General features: G+C 53.1%; 6 protein-coding genes across 6 annotated transcripts; 4 read left to right on the top strand and 2 right to left on the bottom strand.

The window, feature by feature from the left end:
- Nucleotides 1–1,529: 1,529 nt before the first annotated feature.
- BDP81DRAFT_325097 (uncharacterized protein) lies at nt 1,530–2,730 on the top strand (the record flags this gene model as incomplete). The annotated part of the gene is made up of 3 exons (XM_060584948.1): nt 1,530–1,937; nt 2,025–2,442; nt 2,516–2,730. 3 exons carry the CDS (start codon nt 1,530–1,532, stop codon nt 2,728–2,730), a joined length of 1,041 nt encoding a protein of 346 aa, XP_060442733.1.
- A 465-nt stretch (nt 2,731–3,195) lies between these two features.
- Nucleotides 3,196–5,339, bottom strand: BDP81DRAFT_463191 (BZIP family transcription factor; the record flags this gene model as incomplete). Its single annotated transcript, XM_060593988.1, has 3 exons — nt 3,196–3,287; nt 3,356–4,970; nt 5,097–5,339. 3 exons carry the CDS (start codon nt 5,337–5,339, stop codon nt 3,196–3,198), a joined length of 1,950 nt encoding a protein of 649 aa, XP_060442732.1.
- A 1,103-nt stretch (nt 5,340–6,442) lies between these two features.
- Nucleotides 6,443–7,232, bottom strand: BDP81DRAFT_65962 (uncharacterized protein). The gene has a single exon (XM_060596118.1). It carries the CDS (start codon nt 7,090–7,092, stop codon nt 6,649–6,651), a length of 444 nt encoding a protein of 147 aa, XP_060442731.1. The 5' UTR covers nt 7,093–7,232; the 3' UTR covers nt 6,443–6,648.
- A 1,595-nt stretch (nt 7,233–8,827) lies between these two features.
- On the top strand, nt 8,828–10,022 carry BDP81DRAFT_325879 (uncharacterized protein; the record flags this gene model as incomplete). The annotated part of the gene is made up of 3 exons (XM_060585013.1): nt 8,828–9,052; nt 9,114–9,665; nt 9,705–10,022. The coding sequence occupies 3 exons, from the start codon at nt 8,828–8,830 to the stop codon at nt 10,020–10,022; spliced, it is 1,095 nt and encodes a 364-aa protein (XP_060442730.1).
- Nucleotides 10,023–10,532: 510 nt separating this feature from the next.
- BDP81DRAFT_433714 (uncharacterized protein) lies at nt 10,533–11,751 on the top strand. Its single transcript, XM_060590887.1, has one exon. The coding sequence runs from the start codon at nt 10,584–10,586 to the stop codon at nt 11,511–11,513; it is 930 nt and encodes a 309-aa protein (XP_060442729.1). The 5' UTR covers nt 10,533–10,583; the 3' UTR covers nt 11,514–11,751.
- Nucleotides 11,752–12,023: 272 nt separating this feature from the next.
- On the top strand, nt 12,024–13,634 carry BDP81DRAFT_452037 (uncharacterized protein; the record flags this gene model as incomplete). The annotated part of the gene is made up of 3 exons (XM_060592706.1): nt 12,024–12,333; nt 12,367–12,543; nt 12,730–13,634. The coding sequence occupies 3 exons, from the start codon at nt 12,024–12,026 to the stop codon at nt 13,632–13,634; spliced, it is 1,392 nt and encodes a 463-aa protein (XP_060442728.1).
- Nucleotides 13,635–13,861: the final 227 nt, after the last annotated feature.

The following is a 13,861-nucleotide window of genomic DNA, read 5'->3' as shown; positions in this document are numbered from 1 at the left end:
CCGTTGCCCGCGCTGCCCCGCACATTGCCTGGAGGAGACAGCTTCCCAACTTGGCAGGCCTAAGGAGGGGTTGGCCAATGGCGGGCTTGAGGGCGAGCATGTGCCTGGGAGCTCATCTCATCTTCCCTGAAGCTTCCCTGCACATGAGAATGTCAATGAGTTGGTCCACGTGGGCTCTCTCCATTAACTCTGATGGGATCTGAGTTAGAGCTCTCATGTTGATTGAAATGAGATTGAAAAGATTTGAATCTGCTCGTGGAGTCTCGTCATCATCGACCTCTTGATTTGCCCATTGTAGGAAGAGGGGCTCAGCATGTCTACACATGAGAGACCACAGATTTCAATCACTTCACTTTGCCTGGGACATCTTGAACCAGTCACTGCTTTATTTGCTTTTCAAGAGCGCTAGGGGAGCGAGCGCCATGTGAAATGCGACTGCACCATGATCGCTGGAATCTGCGGCGTGAATCTGCCCCCTCACTCACTCACCTTCTCAGTGAGCATGAGCAGCATTGTGAGAATGATTGCTCTCATGTGAGAGGCAAACAGCTGAATTCCAGTCTGCAATTAGTCACCCCCGTCAGCGCATCGTCAATCAGTCAGTCTCTCATTATGCCTTGATATCTAGGACTACAGCAATCACTCAAGCTCCATTCCCATCCTTGCATCGCACGAAAGCCACGATTCCCTCCAAGGCAGCAAAATTAGCCCCAAAGGCACCCTCAATCTCACAATTACAACGCCACACCCGGCCGCCCGTCATCCAGAATGTTTCGGCCACTGATCCACCGTCAATATAAACCATCCCGTGCTTCCTTTTGCCCTCCTCTACAATCTACCGGCCAGTTCCGGCCCCACCGCACGGCGCCGTGGCGCACCTCCGGCGTTGAGCATCTGCAGTCCGACCGCCCGTAGTTCCCTCCGGCCTGCAACACCATGATGGGTTCATTTTCCGTCCACCCATCCATCCATCCATCGTTCATCCCATCGTCGAACCAGGGGTTGAAGCGCTTGTCGATATGGCTGTCCACTCTGATTCGGCAGTGGCCTGCCAAACTACCATCGCGACACCGGACCTACCTTCCCCGTCTGTATTTATTACTACTCTTTGCCGTCCGTTATCATCACATCTTCACCTCAACCTCCAGGCGATCTAGCATCGCCATCCCTTCATTCTTTCGCACCATTTTCATAAAAAAATCTTTCTTTAAATCCCAATTGTACCCCACAGTTCTTTCCCACCAGCCAGATCGATTCCGGCACTCACACTCCCTTCTCAACCCCCCTCACCGAGCCACACCGAGCACCATCAAACCAACAATCACAAGCATCGCCCATCGCCCATCCCCCATCCCCCATCCATCCACCTCCTCCCGCGCCGAGGTCAACTGCCACCCCAAAGATCGACACTCACGCCCACTTCCCTCAAAATGCATCCCCCAACCCCCCGCCTCCTCCCCCTCGCCACGGCCCTCCTAGCCATCGGCACCAACACCCTTGCTCTCGCAAACCCCCTCCTCACCGCAAGAATGGACAGCACAACCCCCGTCGGCACGAACCCCATCGTGAACCCAAAAGTAGACTACCTAGGCTTCCAACACGCCGACAACAGCTGCTCCCACCGCGACCTGGGCTTCACCGGCGCCATCGCGGGGAAATGGTACGCCGTCTGGGGCGACGTGCTCTGGTGCGATGCCAACGTCACAGATCCCGAAAAGGACACGCCCGGGTTCCATGGTATGGTGCGCGATGCTGTGTCTGCGGTGACGGGGAACCCGCTGGTCGTGCATGATCTCAATTTGGGGGAGAATCAGCGCCAGAAGCAGTTTATTCCCTTCAACTCCTCGTGGGGAGAAAAGGTTGATACTGGGTTTGGCGGGACGAGTTTGGTTGAGACTAATGCTGCTACTAAAACTGGTGCCGTCTTTTACCTGGTTGTGAGTTCTCGCCCCTTCAATATCCTGCCTACTTAGTATTAAACTTTCGAGTGAGTACTACGAGCAAGACTAACACCAAACCCACAGAACCAAAACGCAGACGGCCTAGTCGGCGCAGGTGTCGCCAAAGTAGACGTCCTCTTCGGAACCCCCACCGTAACCAAACGCTTCGGCGCCCGCGGCTACTGGTGGGACGCCAAAACCACGCCCCGGTACGGCGACATCGCCGCCTTCCGCGACCCGTGCTCCGAGTACGTTTACGCCTGGGGCGGCCCGCCGACCACCATCACCGACTGGGGCCAGAGCAGCTACGTCTACCTCGCGCGCGTCAAGCACAACGAGACGTTTGACGTGAGCAAGTACGAGTACTACTGGGGCCGTCAGCAGGGGTGGAAGTCGGAGGTCCACACGACGTTTAGCTCCGAGACGGCGACTGTGTGGGGTACGGGGCAGGGTCAGATTGTGTGGAATGAGTTTTTCAAGTGTTATATCTTTGTTCACCTCGGTATGTTGCAGCCCCGTCACATTTTATAAGTTGTTCTTCGCCTCCATAGTTGACTAATTCTGGTTTGATATAGGCATCGGCGGCGGCTCCGTCTTCTTGCGCACTGCTGCGCGCCCAGAGGGCCCCTGGACGCCGGACATCAAAATCTTCCAGGCAACGGCCATCGAAGGCGGTCTCGTCTACGCCGGCGTGGCTCATCCGTATCTGGACAAGACGGGCAAGACGCTGGTCATGTCTTTCACGAACAACAACAGGATCCAGGTGATCAAAGCAACTTTTTCCAAGTGAGGCTCGATGGTCTTTACATGCTGTACATGAATATCTTCTGTTCTTTCAGAGACTTTTAAACGTCTTTCACGTGTACATACTTCCTTCTCTTCCGTACGAGGAGACAGTCTGGGGAAGCAACAATTCTAAGCCGCCGAGAAAACGGTTAGGGGCAATATTATCAACTTCGATTCAAATCCATGAGCTCGAAGCCTTAGATACAGCCTCCGTGATGGCTACTACCACTGTGAACATTCAAGGGTGTAAACCCCATTCGTACAAAACGCCAGCTGCTAAATGAAAAACATGCCTTTGCCCTCCATAGAGATACCCTCTAGGACATGACAGGTGAATAACGAAAGAAAAAAATGTCAACCATGAGCCATTCGAGGCCTTGGGCCTTGGCCGCTCTGGTATCGGCACGGTCTAATGATACCCACCCATGGTACGCCCTTCCCAATGTCAAGTAATATCAAGACCGCCTTTTTACGTAGTCAATGATGCCCAAAATGCAACATTTAAATCTCTCGGCCGGATCCCAGGTGATCGTCCCAGGCAAACCGACTTCAATCCGATTTCTGATGTCTTCGTTAGCATCGTCTATCGCAAATTGTGAAAGGGTCCCTGCTCGAAAACAGGTACATACCTTGAACAAGCACCCCTACATTAATCGTCACCGCTCTCCGTTTTGAACCTGGGGGGTTCGTATTCTGGTTGGTAGAAGTGCTCTCAAGCCCAAACATATCACCCGCAAGACTCGGATCCAGAGGCATCTGAATAGACGCTGCGTCGCCGGACTGCGCAACAGATCGCGTTTCGCCCAAATGAACATCAGCCGGCCTCGTCGGCTTCAAGGTCTGCCCAAGCCATTGCCTCGCAGCAGCGTCACCAGGGCTTGTCCCATAACTGCTCAGGATATCAGAGGCATTGTTTGTGCTGCTGCTGCTGCTGCCGCCATCCAATCCGCTGCCTAAAGCGCGTCCAGCCATTGCCGTCTCGTCCGAAAAGTCTGCCGGATCGATCTCAGCTGTGACAAAATCCGCGGCGGCGGGGATATCGACTCCGCGTCTCCGCAGAACCCATTCAACCTCATCCGCATCGTAAAAGTCGCCTTGGAGGCCCGGAACGTTCATGCGAAGTCTCGCGGCGGTCCGCTCCACTCTCAGGTCCCGCATCTCTTCCGTCGGCGCATCCCACGGTCCCAACCCGTAGAGTGAGTCGGCCTTTTGCCGATTCGGCTCGGCCGTTCCCTGATTGCCCACAGGGTTCCTCTGTTTGTGGCCGCTCGGGTACGCCATCTCGTCCAAATCATTCATCTCGTCGAACCACGTGCCCCCGCCCCCTAGGTGTAAAAATGGAAATTTCCAGTTAAACATTGTTTCCCGTTGGTTGACACTGAGACGGTTAGCTATCCGCTCAACGATCCTCTCTTTGGGCTCGAAAAGTAAACTGAAACCGAAAGCACTGTTGATGAGGCTGCTCGGCGGGTTAGGCATGCGAAGCAACGTGTAAGCCTTCTCCAGCGTCGACCGTTGCAGACGTCGCCCAAACGTCCGCTCCTGGTGGGCATAAGAAGTTGGCGAGGAGATAATATTGAATAGGGATTCAGAAAAAGGCTGGTTGGCGAGTAGATCGAAAGTGCCTGGTTGGTCCAGACTATGTTCATAGGACATACCGAATGGAAAACTAGCATTGTCCAGCGTCGGCTCCGTCACAATTTCGTAGCCCATGGGGGCCTGAGATAGTGTCGAGTGCGGCATGTGCGACTGACTATCGGGCGCCCAAGACGTTGTATGCACCGCAGTCATTGCATGCGTCCGAGGTGTCGACTGTAGCTGGTGCTGCTGCTGCGGCCGTTCGCTTGAGAGTACATCGTATATGACTTGTTCAATCGGCTTAGCGATCTCGGCAGATGGCGACTTTTCCTTTCCCGTTTCTTGTCCACTAGCAGGACCGCCAACTTCCTCGACTTCGTCATTTTCCTGACTCGGAAACACATCGCCTTCCCTTTCCGGCTCCTCGCTTGTCTTTCGTGCCAAGGAAACAAACTTTTCTGTCGTGGCTTGGAGTTGTCGTCCAAATTCGGGCGTGCTCTCATGCATGCCTTTGCTAACGGCGAAGTCGTAGAGCTTCATGAATTCTTTGCTCATTTCTTCATTGGTGCGTCTCAACTCGTCGACCTTCTTCTCGAGCGATTGGATCGCCGTTTCCTTGCGGTTGCGGTAGGCTCTCTGTGCGAGCCGAATTTGAGTTCGACGACGCTGTTCTAGTTAGAATGGCTTGACAATGGCAGGATATTCGACAGAAAGGGAAAAAATCAAGGTAAAGTGGTTTCTAAGTCAAGCTATAAAAGGGGGATTAAAGTCAACAGTCAGTCGCCAACTTACGTCCGTTGCAGTCTCATCATTAGTGTCTAGCCGTGGTCTTCCCCGTGACCGTTTCTTTTCCCCGTCGTCGGGTTCTGCTACCTCCGCGGACTGGGCTTTTGACCGTTTCTTGGAGGATCGTTTCGGTTCATCACTGGTGTCGGGGCCAGATTTCCCAGGAGGCAGACTTCTTGGTGCGCGAAAGCCCGACATACCATCGTCGAAAAATTCGGCGTTGAGAATGGACAGCCCAGGGTTCTGCATGAATGGTGCCGGGTAGCCGCCGGGGTATTGAAGGACCCCAGTATGGCGATGTTGTAAGAAGTCGTCGCTGTCGTTGCGATAGAATGGATGGGCGGGTCCCGCAGGTCCGGACAAAGAGAAACCCACTGGATGCTCTGGAGCGAGATGTGCGGATTCTAGGCCCGAAAACTGAATCGGGGCTAGTTCGCCAGGGTTGGGGGCCAATTCGGAGTCTGCGTAAGCAAATCCTACAAAGCCACTTTCGGTGGGTGCTTGGAGCTGGGCCTGGAGAAGCCGGGGGTCGTGTGGATGGCAAAGCAAAGACGACGTGTCGGGAGAGGAAGAGGCGAGAGAGGCTGACTGTAAAGAGTCCGCGGGCGAAGGGTGTGGAAGTATTTGGTGTTGATGTTGAAAGTCTTGCTGGGGCCGGTGATTATGGGGTATGCGATAGTGTTGTTGGGATTCGTAAAAGACTGTAAAGTTCTCCTGGTCTTGTAAATTACGGCAATGTTCCTCCGCATTCAGTTGTTGATTAGTTTGCGTCAGATGTGGACGCACATGTGTATATGAAGGGTGGGAGAAGAGAGGCGGGTGGGATGCTGAGTAAGGGACAGTCGATTCGGCGCCGGCTGAAGTTCCGCCTTCTTCAAGGGATACTGCTGTTGACGGGCCGGGATAGTTGTAGGCACTGGAACCAGCGGACCAGTCTTTCTCTTGCTGACCATCAAGTTGTATCCGGCGACTTGTCAAAGGGCGTTGGGGAAGGGGTCGAGAGAAAGTCGAAAACCCGTGTCTAACTCTACCATGCTCGCGAGACTCGCTTGCGTGATGGGTCTGTCGGAAGGGAGGAGGTTCGTCGAGGTCGTCTGCCGTATCGGACGGCGTATCGAGGCCGCTGGGACGGAAATGATTACTCATATCCGCCGAGTAGGAAGTGGGTGCGCCGGTGGTGAGATGGGGCCGTAAACTCTAAAGATGCCGACTAACGCCTTTAATCTCGGCATACACGAGTTTGTGAGTGTGGCACGCCAACTAAGCTTAGACTATTGTTAGGGTCAGATAGCCTCACCATCGCGCCGGGCTTCGGGGTCCTGCGGTCAGGCACCGTCAGCCATGCAGAGCAGAGCTTAACAACAACACCTGTAAATCCCGGACGGAGACGGGCCCAAAAGAAGATAGCAGAACGAGAATCAAAAAGTATATGTGTAAAGGAGCCACTAAGAGCCGTTCAAATGGGGCTCCGGGTTTACGAAAACGTGGTTGACTAGATTGCGGCTAATAGAACAGCATCAAGTGGATCGTGCTTTGATAGAGGTACGACCGGTAAAGATTAGAAGGGTAGCCCTCTCCAATACAGTTCGACCTTTGACCAGACAACCCAGACATGTCCATGACACATTGGCAGTCTGGGTGTGTCTGAGGCGGATCGTACTTGATTTAAGAAAGACAGTTCGGCGCCATTTCTTGTGAACATTGACGAAACCCACCGAGGAGACAAAAAAAAAAGCAAGAAGTGAAGAGGCGTTGCAGTACATAGCCTGCCATGGTCATGGTGTGGGTAAAGTCTCCCGCCTTGAGGGTAGAACGCCGACTCGTTCCCCAATCCAAGGATACGGGTGACACCGTGGGACAGGATGATCAGCTGTGGCCAGGCCAGCCTTGTGGGTGAGGCAAGTTGAGTGTGTTGGATTGCCATTACAACGCCAGGGCCTGTCGGAGAGAGGACAATGAAGAATCCCGTGAAGCAGGGAATAAGACGGCCAAAAGCTGGCATGATTGGATCGCGGGACCGGGGCGAGAAGGAATCGAGAGGCCTTCTGGTGAGCCTTGTTTTCTTCGCGGACCCCGTAGGAGGGAACTAGAGTGTGAGATCTGCGGTTCGCAGCTGGGCGGAGGTGCTGCATGTATGCAAGTGAAGGATGTCCAAAACCACATCTGCAAGGAAACATCGCGGCCTCGACCGGGTAGTGACGAGAGTACGGTAGCATGTGGATGGTGGCCAAACTTGGAGTTCTCGTCCAGAATTATGTCAGTTCGAGGACCCGGCACGCTGGTCTAGCGTGTGAAACTGCAAGTGATTAAAACCCGTACCCAGCTGACAAGCCATTCGATTGGGCCGGGGACCAACGGCAAAAGACCAGGTCGAGATCCATTGCAACCGTGGTCGCCTGTGAATCTGTGAATATGTAGTGTATTCCGCCTGCCAGCCTCACTCTGGGGGCATGCCCAGTCCATGAGCGGCAACGATCGCCATCAACTCACGCCATAATACCGACCGGAGGTTTTTGTATCCCTGGAGGCGTCAAGAAGGAAGAGGACGAAAAAGCAAAAAGCAACCACCACTTTCAACATCAAGGTTGTCTCCTTTTCTCGGAGAACCACTGACGAAAGGACCCTCGGGTGGCTTTGTTTGGTTGTATGGAACTAAACTTGGCGCGTGAAGTTTCTCAAGATCGTCATGTGTGTGCCATGGGAGCATGCATTACTGGCGAAAACCCACAAAACGTGGGTGTAGAGCGCCGACGCGTGGTGTGCACGCAGTGGCGGATGCAGCATTCGGGATTGATTGGGCCATCTTGCATTGGCAGCAGCCTCATCGTCTCTGCTCAGCTCATGGTCGATGTGAGATCGTCTCAGCATCTTCCTCTTACGCAGAGACTCGAAATAACAGCTCGTTCATTGAGAAAATTGTGCGTGGTTGATTCTCTGTCTTATTCCAAATTGAACGGTTTCGGGGCCACGGGGAAGTAAGCCAACGTTGGGAAGAATGTCGAATTGGACGCCATGTATCCGACAACAGACAAGCACTGCGCTGTGCAAAAACCGGTCGTTCTTATGAGCCTGAAGCAGCGCATAGCGAGAACAGGGAGATTGAAGAGGAGGAGGAGGAGGAGGAGGTTCGTTGGTAGGCATCCCCTGGGGCCAGACTCGGTCCATTCGGTCCGTTCCCCGTATCCTTGTGAGACCCCTTCTTTGTCTGCAGCCCCGGGAGTGACCCCCAAGGGCCCCAAGGGCCCCAAGGGGTTTTCAGGGTTCTGGAGAGCGTGTGGCAGGTTCATCATTATGACTGCGAGTCCTTGTGTGGCAACCCCCGCGTGTCCGATCTGAATTCTGTCAAACCCCAGCGAGATCGTGTCATTGCAGCCATTTCGGGTGGTTCGCGAGGGGCCAGCCACCCGCCTCGTCTAGACTGGCACATTGATGATCTCAGCCGAATAGATATATGCGGCCGGGTCTCGGCTGCACAACTTTTTGTATACGTCGGCGGCTTTCATGATCGTGCGATGGATGGTGTTGGAAAGAAGATCAAATGGGAGGGGCTTCGTGTACGGAGTGGTTACCCAAGGGTTGGATTAGATTCCGATAAGAACTGATTACAGCCGATTAGATAAGGCGCCAATCTGACAATGCGCCTCCACTCCAGAATGTGACGATCGCAGAGCTTATGCTTCATCAACACCAACAATGTGACCGAATCTCGGGGCAACGACGCCTCCCTTTTCGCAAGGATGCCGTCCCAGTTCATACCAGCTCAAAATTCCCGCCATCGCATCGCCGCAATTGCCTTGTATCGTGCTCTCGTCCGAGAGGCTCGCGCCGTGCCACTCCCCAACGATGTACTTCGCCAGGGTGTCGAAAACCCACTGCCGCGGCTCGTGAAGAAAGGGTTCAAGCGAAACCAGACCGAGGCGAGCTATCGCCTTGTTCTTGCTGCGCTATCCAAGGGGTACAAGGTGCGAATGTTCCGGACTCTGCTCGCAGCGCCCCCTCGTACTGACCGTGCATTACCTCAAGTTTTTGAACCTCTTCAAAAGCGCCCAGACCCCATCGTCAAAAGAACACTCCGAAATCCTCACCTACCTTCGCGAAAAGAGCCTTCGTGATGCGAGATCAGAAGCAGGCCAACCGCCACGGCCGCCGCCGAAAACCGAGCGTCCAAAGCCCAAATGGCCGCCCCTCGTCAAGCGCATATCTCCTCTTGACGAACCTCCCGTCTACATCTCTGAGCGTCACCCCGTGCCTCGCGAGGACCTCTCTGGCATACGGCACGTGCCCAACATCGCCGTGACTGCACACGGTGTCGTGTTCCTACGCCAGGGCAAGCCACAGCACCGCTCCGTGTGCGACTATGTCCAGAAGAAGAACAAGTACAAGATCAAGAACATGAATCATCTGCTCGCCTCGATGCGCGATGAACAGCAATTTGCGAAGGAGGAGGACCAGTGGGATGGGCACCTTCATAGCGAGATCAAGTCTCAAAAGAGGGTGGTGGAGAGGCTGATCAGGTTGCGCCAGAAAATCGAGCAGCCCCTTTCAGACCTCCCCGACTGGGTTGGGAAGCCAGACGTCAGGATCAAAAACCTTGATTCCTGGGCCTTTGAAGAGAGTTACACCAATAGCGTGGCCGCGACGTATGATGATGCAAGTAGGAGGTTGAGTGAGGATGCGGCGGATCAGTCCGCGAGGGCGAGGGCGTTTCTAGAGATCCGCGAGGCGGAAAAGAAGGCGCTGGAGGAAGACAACGAGTACTACCGGGAAAAGGGGTACAAGTGGATGATTGACACACCATATAAGAAGAAACAGAGAAGGGTGGCAAAGCGCAAGAAGGGCGGCCAGGATAGATTCGAACGGAGGGCGGTGCGGCAGGACAAGGCGCGGCAGAGCAATTTCGTTGGCCTCAGCCCTGCTCCCATTCAGGTTTGAGTCGCTTTCCCCGGGACGGAAGCTGTTTGTATTCATACTGTACGATACTTCTAGATATTCCCCATGATACCAATAAGGAACGGTGCGGCATATGATGGGCACGCGATATTGGTGCGATCTCGAAGCCAAATTAGAGAGCGCACACTGATATATCCGCAATTGACTTCCCTTGCCTCTTGGCTCTTTTCCCCATCTAGGACTTCTTCTCTTGAGCCTTGCTTGAGGAAGTTTCGTCCATCAATCCTGCCATACACTGTGGTCGGTCCCATCACCTGCCAAAGAGGTTGTAGGCAACTCCCTCACCTTGATGCCTACTTAGCCAGCCCCGAGCCATGCGACTTAAGTTCATCCTTCGCCTTCAAACCACACGGTGCCGTTGGGTAGTCCATGTCCGCGGCTCTGAGCCGAAGGTAGGCACCCGGGGAGGCTTCAGCTGAATCTAAGTCCAATGGGTTATAAAGACGACAACTTCCCCCCGTTTGTTCCTCTTCCCTCTCCTAAAGAATACAACACACAAACAACACAATACACACAACCATTACAACCAATCTTGACAGAAACATGAACGAACAAACACCTAAAACGTTCAAACTCACCACCGCGCACTCGACGCTACCATTAGAAGCCATTGGCAACGGCTTTTGTGGCTCTGTGTGGTCTGCGCCGACCTCAACTCTCGCCATAAAGCGGGAGGATGGCGGCCCAGGTCGGTCTATCACAAATGAGTACACGATGCATCGCCACATCATCCAAAGCCTGGACATGGACAACACCAGTAGACTCCGCCTCAACGTACCTCATTGCGAAGGCTTTCTTAACCACAATGCGACTGCCTGGGATCAGATGCTCCCCAGGTTTCCCACCGGATATACGGGCTGCAACCCACTCATCAGCGAGAAGATCCCTCCACTATCTCGAGATGTTCGCAAGCTGTTGGCCCAAAAGTTTCACCCAGACATGGATCCAGATGAAATTGCCGATAGCTCGACAAATAGTCATTGCCTTGTCCGACCGTGCCTAGGACGCAGGAAGCTTCGAAGTACAGATAAAAACCAAGACAGGCCTAGAATGAGATTCTTCAGTTTGAGGAACTTCCCGCTTCACGTCAACCAGATGGAGACTCCCAAAATGGAACTTCACGGATACGCTGTGGCCATGGCAGAGGCACTAGCATTTCTGCACTGGTCCGCCAAAGTTGACGCGAACGATGTCGAATTTGTTCTTGCAGCCCCAAGGAGACCACAAACCTTTCTCGGCGAAGAGCCGTTCAAGTCAAACTTGGGCCCTGCAGACTTCCACTCAGATACATTCGGATCCCATGCCATATGGATCTTAGATTTCGACTGTTGCAGAATGATGACTATGGACACCAACGGGATAAAGCAGGCGTGTAGGAGCTTTGGGCCACATTCCGAATTCAGTTTCTCAAGTCTAGTGACTCAATTTTGGAGGGTCAAGGGGAAGATATGCGGCGACTGCCGCTACAGTTGATTGAGTCTATCGAGGAGACAAAGGGGAGGTTCACCAAGGGAACGGACTTTTGGTAGGATGGCCATCGAGACGGCACATTAATCATCAATTAAAAAGCAAGCATCGTTGTCCTTTGGTTCCACATTCCCATTCCCCAAGTCAGTTGTGTGAGATACACCTCTCATGTCACCTGTGTTTCTCGCGAACCACGCGATAATGAGATCCCTACCTAGATGCACCTCGACGAGTTGGCTTTCCCAAATTCGTCTGTACGATCCTGTGATGCATCCCCGTCTAGCGAGCATCCGAGATGCTGCAACTTTCCGCCCCTAGCTTATCTATTTTTTCTCCTACACATATGCTTAGATGAGAAGCTCAGGAAATGTAAATAAGTAGTCATTACTTATTCAGACCTAAGACATGAGGGATCTGATAAACGACGACGGCAGGGGATGTTGCCTGTCGAGTTCAAAACGGTAGTAGCCAGAAGGTACGGCTTGGACGTCTTCCACATCCTTCCTTCCCGCCCCCATGGCCATCCCATCATCGCGGCTGGACTGCGCCTGCCTCCATCGGACAGCTTCAAGGCGCCTTCTTCCCGGCATTCTCCTTGATTGTTGCCTTGGGTTTCCATCCCTCTCCACTGCTTCTACATCATCAACTACCATCGTCACTCCGAACTGCCGTGCGATCGACAAACGCGCCACCGACATCTTGTACACTAGTCAAACCATCAGCCGCAACAATATTGAAACACCACACCAACATCCTCATGCGATATTTGCTGGTCCAGTCCGCGGAAGGTATCTAGCTCAGTTATGGACCAGGCTACAGATATCTTGTAAGTTAATTTACACCTTGAGCAGCATCATAGTTATGATCAAAGCTAATGTCCGTTTCAGTCTCTCTAGAATAATTCTTTGGCGAATCCATCGACCCGTTAAAATGAACAGAAACGCCCAGGATGCAGTGCTAGATAGGCCGCCTCAAGAGCCTGTACCTAAAGTCAGGCAATCACAAGACCTCGATAGCCCCAGGGAGCACCAGCAGAGTGAGCCCTGATATGTTTGGAATATCCTTCCGCCAGAAATTCGATCAATGGTTCTAGAGACCGTCCTTGAGTTCCTGTCTGACGACATGTCGAATCAGAAAAGCCTCCTAGCCTCCGTTTCTGCGGAATGGCAAATTTTCTTCGAGAAGTGAAACTTCGAGGAACTGGAGCTCTCGTCTCTTGAAGACATCGACACACTCGAAGAAGTTGCCAGCGGCCGTCGTCAGATGTACGTCAGTGAAATCTGGCTCGATTTAGAATTAGAGGAATATGCTTACGCCAAATACTACGTGGAAGAGGACACCGCAGAGAGATCTTACAACAATGAAATTTTTGACATCCACATGAAGTCTCTCTTGAGAACGCTTTCGGGATGGCAACTAAGTTATGGCGACGAAGAACACTCTGGCATTCATCTCCGCTTCAGTGCCATGTCGCCCAACGACACAACTCACCAATTCTGGCCATGGGATAATGGTCCTTGCCCCAACGAGCGCTACCTTAGCCTCGGACCCGCTGCCCTCTTGGGGGCAAGAAAGCGTACTATAGGAAATCTTCTCGACTTTCAGAACGGAAACTCCGCATCAAGCTTGACGAGCCTTACTGAAACTGAATTCCCTGTGATCTCGAGGGTTCCGATCGTCAAAAAGTTCAGTGTTAGGGACATACGCTATCGAAGTCTTACAGGAGACGCCATTCGGTTTCTTCTGATGAGCTTGAATAATTTGGAGGCCGTTGACTACACACCTTGGCTGGGTATTGACGAGATAGAGAAGTCCCGGCGATGCAGTACAAAAGTGGCTCTACTTGAAAGTCTTCCGCCTACAGTGAAGAGAGTCAAGTTATGGGAGACTCGGCATGACAAGTTCCATGGGTCGATCGACGAGCCGGGTCCTATTCGCCATGTTGCTCGGGCTGCCGCACTGGCATGCTCTCGTCTAGTTTCCTTCAGCTCGCGGTCTGTGCTGAACGCCGCACACTTCTTCGATGAAGTTATCCAACTCCATGCCGTCGATGATGGAACATCCCGACCGGTAAAAGTCTCTCGTAGCGGTGGCCCTCACGTCTTCCATCCGCTGTCCAACGCATAATGGGGATCCTATTCAAGACCTGTATGGACACGCGGCAAAGGCGGCAATGTACCTTTCAAATCTCAAGTTCATGGAGCTGTGGCAGACTTGGAAGAATGCGGCGATCCTGTTTCGTTACGAAGTATCGGTTGACACAGTCGAGGTCTCGTATGGCGCATCATGGGAGTTTAAGCTGCGGAAGGATGTCTGGAATGGATGGAAGGAGGTGGCGAAACATCATGGTGCCC

The sequence above is a fragment of the Colletotrichum phormii genome (genome assembly GCF_030913505.1).
Source record: "Colletotrichum phormii strain CBS 102054 chromosome Unknown BDP81scaffold_16, whole genome shotgun sequence".
Classification (NCBI taxonomy): Eukaryota; Fungi; Ascomycota; class Sordariomycetes; order Glomerellales; family Glomerellaceae; genus Colletotrichum; species Colletotrichum phormii.
Note: the sequence above shows the minus strand (reverse complement) of the source record. Positions and strands in the feature narration are given on the sequence as shown.

Excerpts from the sequence above, each read along its gene's own strand:
- BDP81DRAFT_433714 (XM_060590887.1), top strand. The coding sequence starts at position 10,584 with ATGAACGAACAAACACCTAAAACGTTCAAACTCACCACCGCGCACTCG.
- BDP81DRAFT_65962 (XM_060596118.1), bottom strand. The coding sequence starts at position 7,092 with ATGCCAGCTTTTGGCCGTCTTATTCCCTGCTTCACGGGATTCTTCATT.